The sequence below is a fragment of the Heterocephalus glaber genome, unplaced genomic scaffold (genome assembly GCF_053883595.1).
Source record: "Heterocephalus glaber isolate CG9 unplaced genomic scaffold, H.glaber_assembly_v1.0 deba00001444, whole genome shotgun sequence".
Taxonomy (NCBI): Eukaryota; Metazoa; Chordata; class Mammalia; order Rodentia; family Bathyergidae; genus Heterocephalus; species Heterocephalus glaber.
In genome coordinates this window covers 16,263,687-16,289,369 of record NW_028258297.1, presented here as the reverse complement: position 1 = coordinate 16,289,369, position 25,683 = coordinate 16,263,687, and the positions used below count along the sequence as shown (strand labels likewise).

Here is a 25,683-nt window from a genome sequence, read left to right as displayed (position 1 = left end):
AGGACTTGGAATTGAGATACCTAGAAAAGAACTTGGTAAGGAGAAAAGAAATAGATCTCCAGGAATCAAGAAAAAAGCCAACAGGAAAACTAGAAACTATAAACTGAAGACAGCAGAGAAAAGAACAAAGCCATCTGGAATGTTAACTGTGGCTCCTGGGGAGTAGGTACTGTCTCTGCAAACACAAGGTAAGGTTAGAGAGGGTAGAGAGCCCCAGAGAGAAACAATAGACAAACAGTGCTAGCCCCAAGAAAAGCCCAGTTATTGTAAACTGTAAATGCAATGTAGGGTTTTACTCTGAAAGTGATTCCTTCCTCATGGCGGGCTAGATTTAGAGAAAAAATTCATTTCAGCATTTGTCATGCTTGGGAGTGATATAATCAAAAGCCATTTGGAAAAGGAGTTTATTGTTTACTGGGACTCAGAAGTCACAGGACAACTTCACTTCAGGGTCTTTGAGGTTACCCTACCACAGTGACTAGGCAGGAGGCAGCCAAAATAGACAGTCATAGAGAAGCAGGCTAGTCACAGATCCCCTGAGTTTAAACAGCTATGAGCTCAGATTATGAAGGTCACAGTGGTACCCTCTTTATGATGAGAAACCAGGTTACTCCTGTGTTTTTCTGAAGGGGCTGGGTCTGAAAATGCTGACATTAAGTCTAGTGGTCACTTGGCCTTCTCACTCCCTACTTCCGACACAAAGCTCACCGGTCCATTTGCTTTTCCAGTCGGCCAACACAATCAAATATGTCTTGGACTGGTCAGTTCACATATCCTAGCGGGTAGAGAGGTCTCCAGAGTAAGGATGGTACCTGACTAGCACACATAGGCAATAAAGCCAGCCAGAGATAGCAGTGACTTGGGGCACACAGAAGGGCACAAACACTAAAAGCTGCTAGAGTGAATACAGCTCTAAGACAAAAACCAGGAGGAAAAGTGAAGCAGGACTCAGCATGCACATAGGAAGTGGGCATGGAAACAAATAGGCCCTATTTGTGACTCACTATTCCCCATTCATATTTGGTGATTTACCACTCACAAACACACACTTGGAGAAAAAGTTTTTTACTTTTTCATGGGGGGGGGGGTCTTTTCCCCTTTCACATTTTTTTCTTGTATTTTTGTTGTTTACCTAATTCTATTTTCTTTTATCCTTTAATTGGAGTTTTTAATCTCACTTTTCTCTCATTTTCCTTTTCAAATTCTTTCATTTCCTCCTTCCTTCACCCCAATGTTTTTATTACTATTAAGCCTTACCTTTAGTTATTGTTGCATTCTATTGTTAAGTGGTATAACTTTGCTTTTAGTAGATATTTGCTGTATGTCATTATTTGGTTTGTCATTGTGTCTAATTACATTGGTTCTTATGGTAATACAATAACTGGCTGACTCATTATTATTGCTTTTTTCTACTGTCATTGCTGGCATAGTTGTTGCTTTTAATTGGTTTTTAGTATGTTCCACTATCCGATTTGTCTTTGTCAATTTTACTGTAGTTCATTTTCTCCTCTCTGAATGATCCTGGGGATCAAGTTCCCAAAAGACAGGAGGGCACTAGGAAGACCATCAAATATTACACTGAACAGGCTGAAGAAAGGTATAAACTCCAAAGCATAATCAAACCCAAGAACAAATCATAGGGAGACAGAATCTGGAGATCTCCACAGTAGTAACAGTTTCTCTATCCTAACTGATCTTCAACACAGTGTGAAAAAAACAGACATGAGAAAGCAAGGGAATATGTCCCCCAAAGCTTTTAACTCCCCAAAAGGTGATTTCACAGACACTGAAGTAGAGGAAACTATAAGCAAAGAACTCAAAAATTAAATGATAAAAATGTTTGAAGAGATTAAGAGAAAAAACACAAGCATATGCATAAATGTTTAATAAACTCAGAGAATTTAAAGATAAAGGATTTTACCAATGAAATGTCTGACAATCTTAAAAAAACAATAAAAACAACTCACTTAAGCAAGACATGACCACTTCAGAAAAGAATTAAAGTATAAAAATAAAGCAAGCACAGATAGATATGAAAAATTCAAGGGAAAAACGAGTAGACTTGACTAATGTGAGGATACAATGTCAGACATAGAGGACAGGGTGGATACTGTAGATCATAAGCTCAATGATACCCTAAAAATGTCAAGACATCATGCAAGCTGGATACAACAGCCACACATTCACTCAAAAAACAAAGCAAAAAGTTCAGAATTACAGGAATAAAGAAAAAGCTAGAAGATGCATCTATAAGTATAAAAATGTATTCACTGAAATAGCGGAAAAATTTCCAAGTCTAGGGGGAAAATTCAATATCCAAGTACAAGAGGCTAACACAGAACCCCAAATAGCCACAATTGGAAAAGAACCTCTCCATGACACATCATAACCAAAATTGCAGAAATTCAACAAAAGAGAAAACCAAAAGCTTGTTAAGAGAAAAACGACCAAGAAACTTACAAAGGCAAGCCCATCAGAATAACTGTGGATTTCTCAAAATAACTATGGATTTTTTTTTAATGCCAGAAGAGCTTGGAGCAAAGTTTTTTAAGTCCTAAAAGAAAACAACTGTCAACCCAGACTTTTATATCCTGCAAAAATAACCTTAAAAATTGATGAAGAAGACTTCCCATGACAAAGAAATACATGGCCACTAAACCAGAATTGCAGAAAATACATACGGGAACTTTAGATAAAGACATGGAAGCAACCAGCACCAAAGAGTCAAAAGGAAAGTAAACATCTCAGGGAGCAGTTAAAGTGAAAAAAAATTAAAGAAATAAGCACTGGAAAAATAATGTAAAGACAGGATTCAATAAACACATTACAATAATAACTCTCAACATTAATGGTCCCACTTTCACAATCACAAGACAAGACTGGATGAAAAAATAAATAAATAAAATTCAACCATATACTGCCTACAGGAGAGACACCTCATCCAGAAAGAAGTACATAGGCTGAAAGTGAAAAGATAGAAAATGATACTCTATTCAACTAGAGCCTGAAAAGAAGCAGAAGTAGCTATCTTATTTTCAGACACAGCAGACTTCAAGACAGAACTAATCAGAGGAGACAGCCACTGATAAAGGGAACAATTCAACAGGGAGAGATAACAACTGAAATATTTATGCATTAAATGTTGGCACATCCAACTTCATAAAACAAAAATATTGGAGTTAAAAAGACACAAACACCAATACAATCATAGTGGGGTATTTCAATACCCCACTCTTAAAATTAGGTCAACAAGACCAAACCAAAATATTAGCTTAAACCATACCACTGCATAAATGGACTTAACAGATGTCTACAGTGTTTTACTCAAAAACAAAATACACATTTTTCTCAGCAATACATGGAACTTTTCCAAAAACTGGCCTTATTTTAGGCCCCAAAACTTGTTTAAATAAACACAAAATGGAAATAACTCCCACATACAATTGGATCATAGTAGAATGAAGCTAGAAAACAACAGTAAAATGCAAACACATAGGGATTAAATAATACATTATTGAGTAATCAGTGGATCACAGATGAAATTTAAAGCTCCTAGAATCAAATAATGGAAACACAACATACTGAAACCTATGGGACCCAATAAAAGTAGCTCAAAGAGGAAAGGTTATAATTGTAAATGCACATATAAAAGAATAGATTGAATCCAAATAAATAACTTAATGATACATCTCATGGTCCTAGAAAGACAAGAACAATTCAAATCTGAAATTAAAAGAAGAAATTACAAAGATCAAAATGGTAACTAACAATTGAAACAAAAAATACAAAGGATCAATAAATGCATTGGTTCTTTGAAAAGATAGAAGGGGATCTGGAGATATGGGAGACTGAAGGAGGTGAGGAAGAGAAAAGAATCAAGATGCAATACGTATTCATACTATGTATTGAAAACATATAAGAAAACTGGAAAATAGAAAAAGGTAGCCCATAGACAAATAGCTATGTGAGTAGTGAAGCATCAAGCTGGGCATTTAAGAAAATTCCAGCTTTGACAGACACAGTCCTGGTCTCCATTCATACAAATTGTTCACACAAAAATGGAGACACCAGTTTATGAGTCCAGTGATAACAATAATATAAATGGCACAAACTAAGAACTCAGAGATAGCTAAATTATATCTTGCCTAGACAGGACTATGGAACTACTAGGCAATCAAAAAATAGCTAGGGAATATACAGATGGGACGATGAATGAAAAAAATGCAAATAGTTAATACCAGTGAAGTATATACCTGACTGAACTTAACATGAGCTTTTTGAGAGTTAGCTTCATACCAAGCTACTCACATTTTTCACTTAGTGTAAGTTTTAAAGCCAAGTGGACTGTGTGCTTTTGAGTTTTGACTTAACTGTGTACTGTTTTATTCACACAAACTATTCAGCTTCAGCTATGAAGTGATGCTCAACAATAGGGTTTCTGTATATATATTAATACAAAAATGTATTATACTGGCATAAATTATTTAAAGTACTATGTAAAGCCAGGTGCAGGGGTGAATGCATGTAATACAAGTGCTTGGGATGCTGAGGACTGTGATGAATTCAAGGTCAGCCTAAAGTACATAGCAAGATCCTGTCTCAAACAATGAAATGCAACAAAAAATTACTATCTAACATATTTTACAAATTATTTAGTTGTGTAGCCATTGAACTGAAAGTTCTATGAGAGCAAGAACTGATATGTATTTTGTTGACTAAAACTACACCCTGTAATGGGGCAGGCATTCCAAAAATAGATGAATACTACCAATGTGAAGAGAGTGAAAATGCCACAATTACACACATACACACATCTCCAAAATTAAGACCAGGGCAGATGTTTGTTGACTAAAAGAATTAATGGATATGACCAGATGGTATAGTGATTCAGAAAAATGACAGTACTACACAAAGAGGCAAAAAAAGAAATTTAGAAATATCCGTTTATAAACTTTTTATTTAAAAAATAAAATTATAAACAAAATACAGAAAAATATTGACACCTGTGATAACAAGGAAATGATTTAATCTTTAGGGCAATTTGTTATTCTAGGAGAACAAAATCATGAATTTTATGAAGACATTTTATTGTGCAAAGGAGGAATGTACTATTTAAGATTCATTTATAGCGGGCATTTGGCATTGACAAGAAAAAAGTATTCCTATGTATACATTCAACATTTTGCAGCATATTTACTTCAAGTTACATTTCCAAACATAGGCCAAACTCAGTCTAACACCATCAGAGCTCTCTAAGATATTACCAAAATTGTTCATTTGATATGAGTGGAATATAATTTTTTGAAAATAATTTTATGTTCCTACAAGATCAATTGTATTTTCACCACAACAAATGTTTTCTTCCCAGTTGAAGCCTAACCTCTTCTAGACAGATGAAATACTAACTCAAAGGCAGCAAGTTAGGAAATTATATAATTTCCCCTCCCTCCTTGGAGATATTAAAATTTTCAACGAAAGGACACCAGTTCTGACAAATTACTTTTTCTTTTACAGTAGTTAGGATTTATCAAGTGACTTCTTTTTAGAAGATGGCTAAAGCACTTTCCTCTTTCAGTTGTTACCCAGATCCTCATCAAAATAAAATACAGTAAGAAACCCAAAGTAATTTTCTGAAAACTTTTCTCCATGTTTCCTACACATTTCTCGTATCAACTATCTATTCATTAATAATCTGAATTTCTTGCTTAGTTTTTCTAAATTACATAAGGTAGCTATCCTAGTTTCCTGATAATCTTCCCATTGCATTTTTAAATTATGACTTTATTAAAATCAAAATAAATTACAAATAACTTCATCTTTGCTACAGTTCACTCAGACATTTACCTTAACTTACTGAAGGTGCAAGATTCTATTGGGCTTGTCTGTCTAGACAAAACATCAGGATTAGAAATTCTCATGCCACCAGAGGATTCCAGACAAATCAGATCTACTCATAAGATATCAATTCTGTCTTAATTATCTCAAATTACATTCATTCTTTTTGTCTATGAAGATAATTAATGACAAAACAGTGGAGATGGATAAATTTCATTTAATGAGAACTTTCTAATTTTCTTCAAGTTGTTACTTCTCCTCCTGTACATAATGGCTGACAGTTGGCAGTAGGTTGCTGAGTTGATATTACTTCTAAGTCAGATTCACGAACAAAAACCACTGCATCACCGCTTACATTTATAAGACACTGTGCCTGGAAGAATAACAAACAGGACAGGTTCAGTTACACTCAATGGTATGCTCTTATGCTTACATTACACAGGTGGCAGCATTGGGTAGGGGTAAAGCACACAGGCTTATAACTCATTAGGAAAGAAAGACAACCCAATAGAAAAAGAAAAGGGTAAGAGGACAATTCACAGGAAAAGAAACTGAAACAGCCCAGGTACATTTGCAAAAATATTCAAGCTCAATATTAATCAGACATAAAGAAATTACAATGACAGTGAAAGACCATTTCATATATATTGGCAAGAATAAAGGCAAAAGTTGGATATTATCAAGTATTAGCAAGGATATGAGGCAACAGGAACACAAGCTGCCAGAGGAAGCACCACCACTTTGGAAAGCAATTTGACAGTATCTCATAAAGCAGAAAATGTACACTTTGTGAGCCACTAATTCTAGTCTCCTATGTTAAACTATTTGTTTTCTGGAGAGAAATCTTGGGACACATATGCAAAAAGGATTAATATGTGGTATTTCACTGCAGCATGTTTACAACACAAAAATACGAAAACCTAAATAACCAAGAGGATGAAACAATACTCATCTGAAGTACTAACAGAAAAGAAGTGATCTGAAGCTACATCAATATGAATAAATCTCATAAATCTCATGATGAATGTGCAGAATGATCTCAATGGAGGGAAACTGGCAATACGTATAAAAACTACAAAGGCATATGCATTGATCTAACAATTCTATTTTAGGAATTTCCCTACAGATATACTCACACTTGTGATAATCACTTACACTTCATTTGTTCTTTGTAATACTGTATGTACTAGAATAAAATTCCTTAAAAACAACCCAAGTGTTCCTCAATAGAGAAAGAGTTAAAGAAATTCTGGTTGACCAAACCATGGAACATTATTTAGTTGCAACAAAGAATGAGGATACTTTTTTGCCCTCAAATGGGACAATCACCAAGAAAAAAAATAAAAGAGTAAGCTAGGGAACAATTTATGTAAAAAGGAGCATAAACATATAATACCTAAACATATCTGCTTGTATTATCTAAAATCTCTCCAACATGTTTCATGCTCTGGAATATCTCTAGAAAGAACAGAAAAACAAACTAACCAGCTAAATAACTTTGGGTGCATGCAGGAAAGAAATCTGCTGAGATGGAGGACAGGAAGAAACATTTCTGTTTACACCCTTTTAATACCCTTTTTGAATTTTGAGTAATGTACTACCCATTCAAAAATATATTAAAAATATTTTAACCAAAAGTAAGGCTATATTTACATACATTTATATTTAAATATAAAAGCATTCACTGGAATGAAATCAAAGATGATCCATTCAGAGGGAAGAGCAAATAGGTCTGCAGAGGCTTCCACTGTATTTTTAATATTTTACTTCCGCAGCTGGGTATTAATGTTAAGCAACTATACCTTTTCTGAGTATATGCAAGATCTCACAATAAAGTAGAAGCGGCAAAGAAAGGCTAAGTGACATGAAGTACAGCATCTGATGTGTGCACCTAAGTGACAAACAGTAACTGACAGTTACGATTTGGGTAGAGGAGGGCTGGCAGTGGGAAGGCCTATAGCAGCTGGAAACAAAGGAATGGGGATATATTCTAGCTTTTCTATTTATATCCTTGTACTGTGCGCTTACATTCTACAAGCCTGTTTTCTCACGTACAACATGCTGCAAAGTGCTAGAAATGAAAACAAAGCACGGTTCATTTGGAGGACTAAACAATGTACTTGAAGAATAGGGCATATAAAAGTTAAGAGCGGTGACAAGGAAGAGACTGAGTCTGAAAAAGTGGAAAGAGGCCAAGTCATGGAACACACGATGTAGAAGCAGCTTAAGTCTTATCCTGTCCTAAGTCATTGAAGAATTTGATATTTACAAGATAACAGTCATAACTTTTATATAGTACTGTACTTACAAGCCATTCAACAGGCACATTATATAATTAACTCATGATTTCCCCAATTCTTATCCCAATATTATAGATGAGGAAACTAAGGCACGGAGAAAAGTTGTTTAAGTTGATTTTGAAGCACGTTAAAGTGCTAATTAAGTTAATGAATAAATCATATAAATCTAACACTGGAAAAAGTGTTAGATTTAAAAATTAGAAGTCTTGATCTCAAATGCAAAGTAATTAAGCCATAAAGGTCCTTCTTAAAACAACTAGAAAAATCATATTACACTAAATAAAATTATTGCAAAGAAGTACACAGCTGAACAAGGTTAATTCCAAGATCTGAGAGGTGCTTTCTTTCCGGTCAGATTATATCAAATTGTTTACAGCAAATACAATCAGGATGTGCCTTCTCTGGTTTCTTGTCTACATCTGCTTTCAAATGACCTCTGCTGAGGTAGTTTCAGCCTCTCCTGACTTTTCTATCTCTCTAATTGATCCTTTCTGGTTCTTTCTGCTTCTCTCTATGCACTTCTGGCCCACTATACACAATCTCCTTGGCTCCAAACCTTAACTATTAGCTGGCACTGAATCTAAAACTTCAATCAAGAAATCTCAGGGATTTCTAGGTATTCTCCAGCTCTCTCAGTCTTCCAGGGTGTTTAACGGGTTCTCTTCCCCTCTAACTTGCCTTAGCCATTGCAAAAATTTATTGGAAAGCTGATAAAGTTTCATGGCATCACTATTTTTCTTCAACAACTATTAACAAAGTACAATACTCTCCAGGTTAAAAAAAATGTATAAATTATCAAGAAAAGTTGAAAAGAGTAGTAAGTAAATGAAGCACCTTTCTGAAGAAACTGATTAAAACTAATGATTTCAAAAGAAAGCTAAAACCATCTTGAATTTCCATGTGTTTTCATGTTGCCTACATCTTTATGGTAGAATTTCACTGGCAATGGAAGATAATTTTTTCCATAAATAATTAAGGATACTAAGAATTTTGATGATCTGTCTTTGGTTACAATTATCTAACTATAAAGCTGGGAACAAAATATATACTTTCATATGTGCATCATACATGTATTCTTCCCCTGTTCAAATGATGAGTAATTAACCTACATTACAGCTTCCTAAGTGCTGTGTTTGCCAAGACATCGATGCCCCCTGCTCTCAGGGCAGTCCCCTGGGTCAGAAGCGTGGGGCCGATTACCACTAGCCACAAGCACTTTCATCCATTTACTATGGCAGGTCACACAAATCATGTGACTTTTCACATGTGTCAAGAGAAGCAGGTCGGGAGCACGGCTTTTCTGATAGCTCGTATCACTGATATCATATTGTTAAAAATCTTTCACAATTTTAAGTACATTACTATCCTAACTCAAAATTGATTTTAAAAACTTTATTATCAAATTTAATCTAGCCCTTCTATTCTCCATTAACAAAATTATATTACCTAATAAAAATAAAGAGGCAGGCTGGCCCCATTATGAGATACTCGTCACCAGTGTGGCAGTCAGATGGAACAGACCACAGTACACACCAAAGGGAGCCTTTAGCTCTCCTCAGCCATCACTTGTGCTACAAATGCCCACCAAGAAAATGGTGGCAACAGTGACTCAGGGATAGAAACTCCAAAGAAAGTTAAGAATAACTCACATCTCATTGGAGATGTGATGCAGCATCTGAGCTACGTGTGACCATGGTTATTTTAAAAAGTCCTTAAGATACATTTTAATTACTTAGAATCAAACAGCTTTAAGAGTAATTTTCTTTTGGACAGGGATGGAGGTGGGTAGCCAAGAAGGTAATTCTCAAATCAGAGCTTTTTAACTGTATCTCACCTGGTTTTTATTTGGATTCTCCATGAAGACACACTGCTTCATGATGTAGGAGACAACAGCATTCCCGCCTAATGCAGCAACATGAGCACGCACCATTGCAAACACTTCAGCAATGAAAGCATGAAGAAAACCACTGACTCCCCCTTCCTAAACAATAATGCACAAAACAATCATATAATACATATGTATGTAAAATCGTACATAAATGTCCAAGAATAAATATTATGACATCCTAAATTATCTTAAACAGGCAATAATTTAAATTTCTGTCATAGTAAGGATTTACTGAATGAACAAATTTTTACTGAACACAGCAATTTACTATTCTTACTTTAAGCTTCTTTAAATGAAGATTAGAGAATTTGTATTTTGCCCAAGATCAGCTATGACCACATAAGTAACACTTACTGCATCTCTTTTGCACATTAAATGCTAATACCTAATTCAACAGGTACACAAAATAAGTATTCCATACATATTTATTGGGGCATAAATCCAGTAGTTTGGGGAACTTTTTCCATGTTCAAAAACAAAACAGAAATCAAAGGCTAGGCAATAGCTGAAAATGCCTTTCAATCTAAATTTTCTATATATTCTACTGGAGTTTGTATAGGAAATGTCTAGCTTTAAAGTGGCAGTTAAGGAAAACTTAAATACAGTGTTATAAAGCCATTTTATTAAATCAAATCTTTCTAAAAGGCCAGCGGATATTATATGTAGTTTTACAAAGGGATATCTTTTTTTTTTTGTAATTAAAGAATTCAAGGAGTTCTTTCAGACTGTTGCCAACTCAATAATAACTCAAAACATTTTTTTCTTTTACAAATTTCCTCCTACATATTAAATCAAGATATTCTGAAGATTTACAGAAGGTTAATTTTACAAAGAAAAACTGACTAAGAAATAATTCATCAAGCAGTGAATATATTTGGGATATGCTGCCATAAAGTTAAAACTGCCAACTCTTTGTTGAAGGGAAATGTACCAGGAAGCAATATTTTGGGGGATGAGAACATAAATAGTAGCAAAGTATAAGAAGTAACAATTTTATGGATAAGCTGGGTGTGGTGGTATACACTAGAGCCCTATCTGCTAAGAAGGCTGAGGTGGGAGGGTCACTGGAGCCCAGGAATTGGAAAGCAGCCTGGGCAACACAGCCAGACCTTGTCTCCAAAAAAGATAAGTAAATAAATAAATAAAATAAAGTTTTATGGGTTCAAAATAGTGTATTATCTATGTACTATTAAGAGTAATTAGACACACCTCACCGAGGTCCCCAGTTGCGCGGAACACACGCCGAATCACCTCGCTGCAGACAGGCAGGTCTGCCCACACCCTACTGAGGTTCCCAGTCCAACGGAACACACGCCGGGTCTGTGCACGCCCTACCGAGGTCCTGAGTCCCGCGGAAGACGCCGAATCACCTCGCTGCAGACAGGCAGGTCTGCCCACACCCTACCGAGGTTCGCAGTCCAACGGAACACATGCCGAATCAGCCCGCTGCAGACAGGCAGCCACCTGATTCCACAATACAAAGACGAAGAGGACAACAGACCACCAGACCAAGGTACTGAGTCCCACTGTTCCTGGCCCAGAGGTAGGGGCTTCTGAACCGTCGTCCCACTGCTCCTGGTCCAGAGGAAGGGGCTTCCCGGTCACCATCCCTCCCGCTGCTCCCAGCCCAGAGGAAAGGGCTTTTGGACCACCTTCTGTCTCACTGCTCCTGGCCCAGAGGAAGGGGCTTCTGAGCCACCATCCCACTGCTCCTGGTCCAGAGGAAGGGGTTTCCCAGCCACCATCCCTCCAGCTACTCCCAGCCCACAGGAAAGGGCTTTTGGGTCACCATCCCTACTGCTGCTCCCGGCCCCTGTCCCACCTCACCCAGTTCAGAGGACGTAATCCATGCAGGTGCTAACAGACCCCCGCCCCAGTCAAAATGAGAAAACATGTAAATAAGTCTCAAAACCAGACTTCCAGATCACCTACAGCAACCCGAAAGGGAAATGAGATGGAACACTCTGATACTCAACCACCTGGACCCACTGAACTGGCAACAAAAGGGGATCTGGAAAAAATGAAATCAGAAATAATTTCTCAGATAACAGGAGAAATTGTGCCCCTACTGCAAGACATGATTAATAAATCTAGAGAGGAGCTCAGGAACATAATGGAATCTCAATATAAGAAACAAATGGAATCCATAAAACAGATGCAAATAGATTTCCAGGACATGAAAAGGTCCAGTGAAAGTCTACACAGCAGAATGAGCCAATGTGAGGGCAGAATTTCAGATATAAAAGATGAGATTGCAATTAGTGACCAGGAAAAGAAAAATTGCTTCAAAATTACAAGGGAACATGAGAAATCAATCTAGCAGCCGCTAGATGATGCAAAGAAGAATAACATAAGACTGATTGGACTCAATGAAGAAACAAGACAGTGGAGATGACATAAAAAATCTCTTCACAGAAATAATGGCAGGAAACTTCCCAAGCAGGGGAAAAGAGCTTGACATACAGATAAGTGAGGCATATAGGACTCCTAATAGCCTTGATCAAAAAAAATCTACACATAGGCATATAATTGTTAAGATTCCAGAAACACAACAGAAGAACAAAGTTCTCCAAGCAGTCAGAGAAAAGAAACAAATCACATACAAAGGAAAGTCCATCAGAATCACAGCAGACTTCTCAACACAAACCATCAAGGCAGGAAGAGCTTGGAGTGACATATTCCAAGCCCTAAAAGAAAACAGCCTCCAACCCACATTGATAAACCATGCAAAACTATCTTTCAAAATGGATGGAGAAATAAGATACTTTCATGACAAAGAGGACCTTAGGAACTTCATGAATACCAAACCAGCACTCCAAAGAATTTTATACAATATCCTAGGAACAGACATTGAGGATCACAACCCCAGGAAGCAAAGCAGAATGAACCCATCTGGCATGACAAGAAATTAAATGGAAAGGGGGAGAACCCAACAAAAAGAAAAAGTCATGGCAATGACAAGTCAATACGTTTCAGTTATAACCATCAGCATTAATGGTCTCAATTCACCAGTCAAAAGAAACAGACTGGCAGAATGGGTCAAGAAGCAAAATCCAACAATATGCTGCATACAAGAAACACACTTCATTCAAAAGGAACCTCATACACTGAAAGTTAAAGGGTGGAAAACAATACTCCATGTGACAGGAACCCCCAAAAAAGCAGGAGTAGCTATCCTCTTGGCAGATCAAGTAGATTTCAAACCAACACTGATTAAGAGAGACGAAGAAGGACATTACGTCCTTGTAAAGGGAAGAACCTGAGAGGAAGAGATGACAATCATAAATCTCTATGCACCAAACACTAGTGCCCCCAACTATATAAAACAAATACTAACGGACATGAAAAGTCATATATGCACTAATACAATTGTAGTGGGGGACCTCAACACCCCACTGTCACAAATAGATACATCAACTAGACTAAAAATAAGTAATGAAATACTAGAACGCAACAGAACTCTTGAACAAATGAACTTAACAGATGTTTACAGAGTCTTCCACCCCACAAAATCAGAATACACATTCTTCTCAGCTGCACATGGGTCATTCTCCAAAACAGACCACATACTCACACATAGAACATGTTTAAGGAAGTGCAAAGGAACTGAAGTTATCCCCTGTATATTATCAGACTATAGTGCGATGAAATTGGAGATCCATAGCAAAAGAAACTCAAAAAATTTCATAAACATGTGGAAATTGAACAACACACTTCTGAATAACCAATGGGTCACAGAGGAAATTAAAGAAGAAATCAGACAGTTCCTTCAATTAAATGACAATGACAATACAACATATCGGAATCTATGGGACACAATGAAAGCAGTCTTAGGAGGGAAATTCATAGCAGTGAATACGCATATTAGGAAAACAGAATGAGCCCAATTAAACAACCTGATGCTGAACCTCAAGCTTCTAGAAAAAGAAGAGCAGGACAACCCCAAAGCTCATACAAGGGAGGAAATTATAAAGATCAGAGGAGAAATCAATGCAATGGAGACTAAGAGAACGATACAAAAAAATCAATGAAGCCAAGAGTTGGTTCTTCGAAAGAATCAACAAAATTGACAAACCTTTAGCCAACCTTTTCAGAAAAAGGAAAGAAAAGGCCCAAATCCATGCAATTAGGAATGAAAAGGGTGAAATTACAACAGATCCAGCAGAAATCCAGAGGATCATCAATACCTACTTCCAGAACCTATATGCCAATAAGACGGACAACACAGATGAAAAGGACAGATTCCTAGATACATATGAATTACCAAAGTTGAACAAAGAAGACCTAAAAATTCTGAACAACCTAATATCAACCAATGAAATTGAAAATGTAATTAAAAACTTATCAACTAAGAAAAGCCCGGGCCCTGATGGCTTCACTGCTGAATTCTACAAGACATTTAGAGAGGAACTGCTGCCACTACTGTTTAAACTCTTCAATGAAATTGAAAGGGAAGCAATACTCCCAAATTCATTCCTGGAAGCAAGCATCACCTTGATCCCCAAAGCAGAGAAAGACCCAACCAAAAAAGAGAACTATAGGCCAATCTCACTAATGGACATAGATGCAAAAATCCTTCATAAGATACTGGCAAATAGAATGGAGAAGATCATCAAGAAGATCATACACCCTGATCAAGTGGGATTCATCCCAGGGATACAGGGATGGTTCAATATACGAAAATCAATTAATGTAATACACTATATCAATAGAGCCAAGGACAAAAACCATATGATTATCTCCATAGATGCAGAAAAAGCATTTGACAAAATCCAACATGCATTTATGATAAAAACCCTACAAAAAATTGGAATAGATGGTCTCTACCTCAAACTGATAGAAGCCATCTATGAAAAACCAACAGCCAGTATCATACTAAATGGTCAAAAACTGAAATCCTTCACACTCAAATCAGGAACAAGACAAGGATGTCCACTATCACCACTCTTGTTCAATATAGTTCTGGAAACATTAGCCACAGCAATTAGACAAGAGAAAGAAATAAAAGGAATAAAGATAGGAAATGAAGAAGTCAAATTGTCATTATTTGCAGATGACATGATACTCTATATAGAAGACCCCAAGAACTCCACCAAAAGTCTTCTAGACTTAATAACCAAATTCAGTCAAGTAGCTGGTTACAAGGTTAACACACAAAAATCAATAGCATTCCTCTACACAAATGACAGACTCACTGAGAGAGAAATAGGGCAAAGAATTCCTTTCATAATAGCATGTAAAAAACTGAAATACCTAGGAATCATCCTAACAAAACAAATCAAAGACCTCTTCTCTGAAAACTATGGCATTCTGAAAAGAGAGATTGAAGATGATATCAGAAAATGGACAGACATCCCTTGCTCCTGGGTAGGAAGGATTAACTTAGTGAAAATGGCCATACTTCCAAAACTGCTATATAGATTTAATGCAATTCCAATTGAGATCCCAGCAGCATACTTCACAGACCTCAAGAAAACAATCCAAAAATTCATTTGGAGCAAGAAGAGACCCAGAATAGCAAAAGCAATTCTAGGTAACAGACACATGGCCGGGGGTATCACAATCCCCAACCTGCAACTCTACTACAAAGCTACTGTGATAAAAACAGCATGGTACTGGCAAAGAAATAGACTTGAGGACCAGTGGAACAGATTAGAAGATGCAGAAACAATGCCAGACACACTCAGCCATCTCATCTTTGACAAAGGAGCCAAACACCCTCACTGGAGGAAAGATAGCCTCTTTAATAAATGGTGCTGGAAAAACTGGGCTTGAACTTGCCAAAGATTAAAACTACACCTATATCTCTCACCATGCACTAAACTAAAATCAAAATGGATTAAAGATCTAAATATTAAAATAGAAACTCTGAACCAGTTGGAACAGAGGTTAGGTAGAACCCTTGAAGACATCGGTGTAGGAAAAGATTTTATGAACAAAACCTCAGTTGCCTGGGAACTAGCACAATCAACAAATGGGATCTCTTCTTATTAAAAGGCTTCTGCACAGCAAGAGAAACCACCAGCAGTGTGAAGAGACAACCCACAATGTGGGAAAAAATCTTCACCTGCTCTTCCTCAGACAAAGGTCTACTATCTCGAATCTATAAAGAACTTAAAAAGATCAGACCTCCCAAATTTAAAGACCCAATCCAAAAATGGGCAGCTGAAATGAACAGACATTTCTCACACAAAGAAGTAGAAAGAGCAAATAGATACATGAAAAAATGCTCAACATCACTGGTCATTCGAGAGATGCAAATGAAAACAATGCTGAGATTCCACTTCACTCCAGAAAGAATGGCTGCTATCATGAAATCAGCCAATAACAAATGCTGGCGGGGCTGTGGGGAAAGAGGAACCCTGCTCCACTGCTGGTGGGAGTGTACACTGGTGCAAGCACTGTGGAAATCAGTATGCAGATACCTCAAAGAACTAGGACTGGAAGTCCCATTTGACCCTGCTATTCCACTGCTGGGGATCTTCCCCAAAGAATTAAAAGAATCATACCACAGTGATATATGTGCACCCATGTTCATAGCAGCACAGTTTGTAATAGCTAAAACTTGGAAACAGCCCAAATGCCCATCAACTGGAGACTGGATCAAGAAAAGGTGGTTTTTTTATAAAATGAAGTACTACTCAGCCATAAAAAATGAGAAATTAGAGACATTTATAGCTAAGTGGATGCACAATGAGGCAATACTCTTAAGTGAAATAAATAGGACACACATGTGTAAATACCGAATAGTTTCTCTGGTGTGAGAAACTGAAAGTGTAAATAAGGACTAAATGTATAATAGGTCATGTGAAATAGGAAGAAAAGGGGCAAAGGGGAAGGAAGTGGGAGGGCTAGGGGAAAGGATAGAAGGGAATGGGATTAATATGAGAAAATGGAAAAATAGGAACAAAATCTTTGTAAATAGGGAGGACTGGAGGGGTTGAAGGGAGGGCTGGGCAAGGGTGAAAAATAAGAACCAGGAGAGAATATGTAAAGGTGCAAATTTCCAATGATGAATGTCATTATATTGTATACCTAAAATGTACCAATGATTAGAATGAATAATCGATAATTTAAATAGGAAGAAAAGGTCCAAAGGGGTAGGGGTAGTGGGAGGGGCAGGGGAAAGGATAGAAGGGAAAGGAAAAAATGCTGAGAAATGGAAAAAATGGAAATAAAGTCTTTGTAAATAGGGAAGGGTGGAGGGCATGAAGGGAGGGCTAGGAATGGGGAAAAAATAAGAACCAAGATGCATTATGTAAAGGTACAATTCCCAATGAGAAATGTAATTGTGTTGTATACCTACAATGTACCAATGAAAGAATTTAATACAAAAAAAAAAAAAAAGAGTAACTAGAAAATGTAATTCACAATCTGTGCCATCTTGTAAGACCGAACCGTTGCTAAACTTAAGTGGACTTACTTATCACCTATCTATATCTATATATCATTTATTTATTTATTTAAGGCTCTATTAAAGGTTTTCAAAAATATAATAGTTCACTGTCTCAATACAGAGTATGAATCTAATGAATCTATCTTATTCATTACATAATCTGTCAGAAGCCATCCATTCCTTTACACATAAATACTGTATTTATTATGTGTCTGGCACTGTGCTGGTGTAGGACAGTAAGCATGATAATGCAGACAGGGTACAGCCTGCTATTTCTAAGTACTAACTACAGAAACACTTTTAATGCAACAAGGAGGGGAAAGCACAGCTAAGTCATCTTTATAATGAACACATTTTTTAAAAATACAAACTGCTCCTGAAGTAAAATGTAACAGGTCATTGAGTTTCATGCCTCAGTAATTTAACAATTTTCCTATTCATAATATTAATTTGTTCAGCAGTGCTCTGTAACCTAAGATATAATGTATAATTTTTTTTGCTTGTGTCTGAATTCTTGTGTTACCAAACATATAATGAGCTGACTATAATTTTGAACCTTAACCATGCAAGTAATATTTTACAACCACTGTTACCTAAAAGGAAATTTAAGTCTAATAATATCTAATGTTAGGTAAAAATATGAAGCATATTCTTAAACACTGTTGGAAAGAGTAAAAATTAGCAGCCTCATTGTCTTTCCAGAAAGAAAAAACAAAAGAGTTAAATTATATAAAGTAGTTCCACAGACATATATATTAACTACTGAGAAAATTAAGCTGTTCTTTCAGGGGTGCTTTAAACTTCTAATCAGGCAGCAACAATTTTACTTCCTTTATTTACTATAAGATAAAGATCTAGAATTTCTAACAAATTGGTTTAAACTTAACACAACACCTTTAAATTTAACAGCTTGTGCTAACACTAGCTGCTTTATGAAATCCAGTAAGTCTAACACAGAATCAATTCAGATAGGTTATTAAAATGCAAACAAAATATAAATATGCATACATTTGTTATTTAGAGGAAAATAATAATTTGAAATTTGGTTTTATTACTAAATCTTCAATCAGAGAATATGGTTTTTTAAAAAATAACCTCTATAATATTACCTCACGAAGAGAAGTGGTTTCCCGAATAAAAAACATGTTAATTATCCCAAGATATTTAGTTATTTTTGCTCCCGGAATGAAAGAAAGAGGTGTCATCTTAACAACTCCAACTGTGGAATTTGCACAAGGTGGAGCAGAACGATTCCGGAAATTTCCTTCAGCCACTGGACTTGCTTTTTCAACTGTCACAGCTAAAATTGAAGAAAGAAGAGAATATTAAGAACAGACACTGGAAAAGAGATTATTCCTAAGGTTTCCAAATAAGTGGTGACAACATTCAGCTTTCTGTGAGGCTAAGCCATGTCATGAAAGAAAAGAAATTATCATGCACTGCATGCAATTAAAAAGGAGAAGGAAAGAAAAACGTATGAGGAAATGCTGGAATGGAAGTCTTTGGAAGAAAAATGGCATTCCTGCAAAAGAAAATGTTGATGCAGTGTAGCTAACACATACAATGATTGGTTACAAAGTGAAGAAAAGGAAAAAGCGGCAGAGCATTAAAATTATCTGCTGTAGGAACAAATTCTTACACAGAGAGTGTGAAAGTTGTTCTATTTCCCAGTACAGTTCTTTCCATCTTTTTCACACAAATTTATCATTGTCAACTTGTAGATAAACCTTGTTAACTAGTTGTAAACTACTTCCTTTCTGAACCCTGTTGATTAGACAAACTCATAATTTTACAAATGACCTTGGCTATCTAAAAGTTGTTCATAAATTAAGGAATAAAATAGCTATCACTTAATAACTGCTATAAGCCAGACATGTCATATGTATATATATTCCTCACAACAACCCAGCAACATAGTTTATCACTGTCCCATTTTACACATGAGGAAATTGAAGCTCAGAGATATTTAAAGCTCTCTCAAGGTCACACAGCTATTAAACTGAAACTTCTAGATTTCAAAACTTGATCTGAATGGTTCCATATCCTATGATTCTTTCTCTAAAATGAAGTTGGTTCCTCCCTTTTAATGTCCTGTCAACTTTCACTCAAATATAGTTACTTCAAAATCTACCAAAACACAAGAGGTATAAAGAAGATAAAAGTAATCATCCTGAGTCTACCAGATAAATGAGTTAACTACTTTCTCTCCAGAAGTACTTTATTCTTTCAGCCCTCTGGCTGTCACAGTAAGTTAGCAGATGCCATTTACTAAATAGTACGCTGGGTCCTAGCTGAGTGTCTCTTCGGTAAGAGAGCAGGTGACTTAAGGAAATATTGTATCTACTTGTGTAGAGTTTTAAAACACAGTTCTACGGTTAAGAGTAACAAATCTGAATGCCCTTATCAAGTAACCCTTCTAATGATCATTCGCCTGCAGCTTTCACACTCCAATACATGATTGAGCAGCAATGTTACTACTAGGAAGCAAGGTCTAGCCTTCACCACTGGGAAATCAGGGGTACGCTTCTCAGATCATCAGAATGTGGTAGAAACAGCCGCCTACTTGTCTTAATTGATCCACGCCTTATGGTCTGAGCTTTCAGTTTAATGAGCTCTATCCAGCTGCTGCATCTGTCTGCAAAGGAACTGTAATCAACTGACGTTGCTGAAAACACAGACAGAAAACAAAACGACAACAAAAAAGAAAAACAAAGAAAAAATATGGATGATGTCTCTTACTCGTCACAATACTCCTTCCGATGATGTAATTTAACTGAGACTTAGAAAAGAACGGCCCTTTTCAAGTCAGAGGAGAGCGGTGGTAAAGAGTCAAGCTTTAGACACTGATTTGTCCACAACCAAGTTCAGTTACCAGCTGAGCGTTTTTTGGTGATGTCATTGTATGGTCTCTCGGGGAGAAGGATCAGTGGCAGCTAACGTAAATGTCAGTGAAAGGACCACATACTGTGCTTTAATTTCAGTCCCATCCTTTCTAATTTACAGTAATTCTGTTGTTTATATTTTAGGATCTGAATTTACAACCCAAGCATTGTGATTCATCCCCTTCCCTATTTTTACACTAAGATAAAAAATAAGCAGAATGAGAAACTCAAAAGAACTCTTGAAAAAAACTGACTAGTTGATTTATCTGTTATTAATCTATCTTCTATCATCAGTCCAAAAGCCAAAGGGTCATTTCTGTCAGTATTCTGTGCCTGATTTTTGGCAACAAATCCTCTGATAGTACAGGGCGAGGCAGGCGTGAGCCTAACAAGTGCTTCTTTTAAAACAGTAACTTTCACACTGCTAAGCTAAAAAAAAGGAAATAAAAAATAAAGACAATGTTAAGTAGCTAAAATTTTATTTTTAGAAACTGGGAAACTATTAAAATGCTAAAACATTTAAATATGTAATGAATTTCAAAAAACACATTCTAACTATAATAAAGCCACATTTTGGCATTTATTCCATCGCCTAGTGCATTTCTTCCATGTCTGTAATTTTATGCACCACCAAACTAGAACTTCACATCTTTGGTGACCATTTGCTTAATTAGACAAACTCACCTCTCTGTGCAGCTGGTATACCTGAGTTAGAACTGGCACTCTCCAGGTGTTCTAATAAGACAATATGAACAATATTAGCTTGGATGCTAAGTACAAGCCAGTATCTCTTCTTTGTTAATATCTTCTATAAGCCAGGAGAATAGGAGTAAATTTTTATGGCTTCATATAAAAGCAAACCAAATAGAAGTATTTAGGCTTAAAATGCAGTTTCTACTGATAAATGAAAACTAGCTCAGTTAACAAATACCATGCCAACGATGACTGCTTGCTTACTACAATACAAAATGAGTTTCAGAAACTTCATAGTCATAAGAAAATACAAATACATAGTAACAAAGGTTAGAACAACAGCAGACTGTAAGAGACAGAGAAAAGGGTCAATGTGTTGGGACAGATAACTGAAATTAAACAGGGAAGGGGGGAGGAGCCAGTAAGACTACAGATTTTAAACAAGTTAATGATCTATGCTTCACAGAAAGTAAACTACTTCCCAGCCCTAACCCTCCTTCTCACCACTGACATCTTCCTGTAACTTATCTATCGACAGCTCCCTCTGGTGGTGGCAAGACATTGTAGACTTAACAGGTGACTGATCGTCCTGACCCAGAGTCACTCCCTTTCCAGAAACCTCAGGAAACTAACATCCAAAGTTTTCCCTGATATTTTATGGTTTTTATAGATATTTCAGGTACTGTGTAAATTTAACAACATTAAGAAAAAGTTACAATGTATTCTTAATGTTCCTGCTCTATTTACACTAGCATATTTGAATTTTTGTTTCAAAGAATTTTACGAAGGGAAGAATAGTGTTGCCAATTTAGAAAAAAACTGAAAAACACAGAATAATTTGGCCTACCCGGGGTTTTTTAATCAATTTATTTATTTACAAATTATAAATCTAGGAAATGTATTTTTCATCTCTAAATATGTTGTTTTAGAAATATTTTTAATCAATAAAAGTTAAACTGTTTAAAAATAAGAGTTGTATAGACTGTTTCTCCTACTTGGTAGAAGCTCCTCCTCATCCCCACCTCTTTTATAAAGCATGTAAGCACTAGTTACTAGTGGAGTGAGGACAGCGGTTGGCAGTCCTCTGAAGGTACCAGACTGCAGATCTAGTTGGACAGTCTTCCTGATTCAGGATCCTGAGGAGCTCTGGAAGTCCAGGAGATGGAGCCGTAGGAAGAAGTCCAGAACATATCTGACAGTCAGAGGCTTACCAGATCTCCAGAGTAGCTCAGGATAGGAACAGCTTTGGGGCAGAGACTGGGACAGTGCTGGGCTTGCCTCATTCAGGCTTTGGATATGTATCTAGGAGAACTCCAGGGCTCTCTGGTTACTGCTGTGGACAGTACACACTCGGTGGGTGTAGAAGTACAGAAAGCATAGCTGGGATGAGGAATTCTATGAAATTTTTTAATGCAGTCGAGGGGGATGGCCAAAATCATTCTGAAAATCACTAAAATGAAATTCTATAACTCATTATTATCTGGTAAGACTGAATTCCATTTAGCAACTGTGTATGATTTAATGACAAAGGTACACTGAAAGCACTTAAACATGTACGTTTGTTCCCATGTCTAAGTCAAATCACATGTGAAAACAAGGTACATATCAATTTGAAAAGTATTTATGTTCTAAAAAAGGATGAGAAGAATATATTTGCAGACATTAAACTATTAAGAGTAGTTTTCTTTTGGGAGAAATGAAGGGAGAAAGGGAGCTTTATTTTGGCCTATCTGATTTTTACATTATTTGAATTTTTCACTATATATAATTATTATTCCCCCTCCCCAAATTTAAAGAGTGGGGAAGAAGGGGGGGTTAATACCTGACTGTAAATGAGGGAGACTTTTTAACCTCACTTAAGGAAAACAGGGTTATCACTGAGCACACTTGCTACGATTTTAGCTTTTCTCTTACAGAAAAAGCCCCAGATCCTTTCCTCGCCTGAACACTGGCATCTCAGACTAATTTTAAACATCTTAAATCTCGAATGCCTCAGACTCTCAGTCCCTCTGCTCTCTTAGTTTGGCTTTCAAAGTAATAGGCTTTTCAGAGAAGGTACCGCAGATAAAGCAGTCTGGCTCATTGGCAAATTGGGGGTTGTGGTTAGAAAGAACATGCAATCACTAGGCTGATAATAAAGGACAACAGATTTCATTATTTAAGGGTACTTAAGGGTAGAAATCGCATTAAAAGTCATTGTGGTTTTGTTGAGGACTCAGTGCTAGGTTCTGTGCCACCACACATCTATGTGGAAGAGTTTGAAACACTTATGTTAGAGCCACCCTCCATCCTTAAAGAGAGCCTCAGTCAAGCCACACAGCAGACTACTCTAAAATTTCCTTTCCCATTTAATGTAAGAAAAAGCTTATTTTGCTTTTTTTTTTTTTTTAAAAGAAAGCCATCATTAAGTGACAGCCCTATCATTCCCAAGAAAATAGCCCTAAAAACTTAGCAAAGCAAGAAGGACCACAGCTCCATTATTCTCGTACTGCTACTCTGGCAATATTTAGCAAGCCCCATGTCCGGAAGTGTGAGGAGAGAAACTAATTCAGATTAAAAGCAGCTGAGTGGAAATCAGCATATTGATGACAAATGGAAAAAATGTGGCAAGGATTCTTCCTCCCTCAATTGCATATTTTCCAAAACTTCTGAAGCTTGAGACTCCTCCATTCTTCTAAATAGTTTGTCATTACCAGTGAAAAAGGCATTGCTTAGCTGAATACCATTGTGATGGCTTGAATATTTATTTCTTCTAAAACATATGTTGAAATCTAACTGCTACTGTAACAGAATTAAAAAGTGGGGCCTTTAAGAGGTAAGTTGGCCATGAGGGCTCCACAGCAGGACCCTATCACAAAATTTTAAAAATTATTTTTAACAATTGGGGGATGTTTAGTCCTCAGTACTGAAAAAAGAAAAAAAAAAAAAAGGTGAGAGGGGGCAAGTTTGGTCCCCTCTCGTTCTCTATTTTTACCATTCCTCCATGTTATGTTGCAGTAAGGCCTTTGACCGGAAGCCAGCACCTTGATATTGGATTTCTCAGCCTCCAGAACCACAAGCCAATAAACTCTGTTCTTTATATATTGGAATAAGAATTGCTTCTCGGCCTTTTGGCTAAGATCAAGTATACTGGCCTAAGAGAGCTGTAATAAAGTTCTATACTGATCATTAATTCTTTTGACTTTCTATTTCTTTATTCTTTCTATTTCTATTCACTTTGTATCAACAGAATTTACAGATCGTCTTTGCTCTGAATAATTAAAAAAACTTGAGACAATCTTATCTGGGAGTCTTTTTAAAAATTATTAAAACTGAAAAAATTCCTCCAAATAAAGATTCTCTGGCAGATTAAAATATTCAAAGGCTGGTGTCTAAATTTTTGCTCTACTTTCCCACTTAAACATTTTCAGTTTTAAGTTAATGCGATCAAAATAGGGTTTTATGTTACATTAGGCATTTCCATCAATCTACAACATATTGGCTGGCTGCCATATAACTATAAAATCTGGCTTAATGACTGTATTCAACAAATGATGTATCTGATCATTCAGTGTAAACCTATCCATAATGGTAATCAAATACTGATGGATTGATAATAAAACTGCCATATTATAAATTATTAAGGTACAGAGGAAGAAGGAAATAGCTTCAATTTGGATAGTTCACCAAGAAATAACTCAACAGCAACATGTAAGGAATACACACATTAAATGACCATGACAACTTTTCTACTCAGGTCATTTAAGTTTCCAACTAAAAGTATACAACATTCTCAGACACTTGTCTTTTCATCTTTAATCCCTACTCACATGTTCCTGCTTCCATTTCTAGGCATCCACTCTTCCTCTTAATACTATTCTTTATGGCTTTCTCCTAAATAATCTGAGTCATTACTTTTTATTCCCTGTGCCTCTGCCCCTGTATTTTACTGACATCAAGCTGCCTTGAAGAAAACAGAATAATAAAGATTCTTTATTTCTACTTTTTCATCAATTCCCATTTCTTCCTTCCTTCTCATTTCTTAGCTGAATTTTTGCATCATTTTCCTCTCTTTAGTTTCTATTTTCTTCACTCTCTGTCCCCTTCAGCATCTCTCTCCTTTAAGGCCTGCCACTAATTTTTCTGGCCATCTAATAACATGGAAAACGTAAGTATTTTTTATTGTCACTACCATTTGGTCACAATGACAAAATACACAATACTTTTAAAAAAGAGACAAAGCAGACATGAAATAGAATGTTAATATAGAAAGATATTTTTATTTAGCTGTGATAATAATGAATTATATATAGTTAAGAATTCAGAACCATTAGCAGGAAAAAAGCTAGCTTTTATAGTTATTGTGGGTTTATATTTTTAATTAGTAGTTTAAAATAATGTTAGGAAAGTCAATAAATTGAAATAGCCATAAGCTATCTTTTAAAACCAAATTTGGTTTAACAAAAAGAAGAGGTAACTCTTACAGTGTACTATATATAAAAAAACTTCCAATGTGGACACCTAATTATGGAATACAATATATTCTAAGTGTAAGCCAACTTGTTTTCTTTTATACTGAAAGCCAGATTTTAACCTATGCTTGCTACATTACTCCGCAGTGGTTATTAAGCATACTTCTGCCACCCTACAGTGTGCCACTGAACATGAAGAAATCATCCAGCATAAAGCAAAATGAAAGCACAAAACCAG

General features: G+C 36.3%; 1 protein-coding gene and 1 long non-coding RNA gene across 34 annotated transcripts in view; one reads left to right on the top strand and one right to left on the bottom strand.

Moving 5' to 3' along the window:
* On the top strand, positions 1 to 25,683 carry LOC110349411 (uncharacterized). The gene is made up of 2 exons (XR_002395348.2): positions 1 to 188; positions 25,593 to 25,683. It is a non-coding gene; the product is annotated as an uncharacterized LOC110349411 (long non-coding RNA).
* The window catches only part of C2cd5 (C2 calcium dependent domain containing 5), a 103,423-nt gene continuing 82,681 nt past the window's right edge, over positions 4,942 to 25,683 (bottom strand). For 13 of the 33 annotated variants that reach the window (XM_004845757.4, XM_013072518.3, XM_021259107.2 and 10 more), the window contains 5 exons: positions 20,986 to 21,036; positions 19,983 to 20,084; positions 18,529 to 18,719; positions 9,970 to 10,116; positions 4,942 to 6,208 (listed from right to left, as the gene is read on the bottom strand). In XM_004845757.4, coding sequence (XP_004845814.1) covers positions 6,077 to 6,208; positions 9,970 to 10,116; positions 18,529 to 18,719; positions 19,983 to 20,084; positions 20,986 to 21,036 — 623 coding nt within the window. In that variant the 3' untranslated portion in view covers positions 4,942 to 6,076. The remainder of the gene's footprint in view (positions 6,209 to 9,969; positions 10,117 to 18,528; positions 18,720 to 19,982; positions 20,085 to 20,985; positions 21,037 to 25,683) is intronic. The other 20 variants (XM_021259108.2, XM_087214013.1, XM_087213999.1 and 17 more) reach the window with 4 other exon arrangements.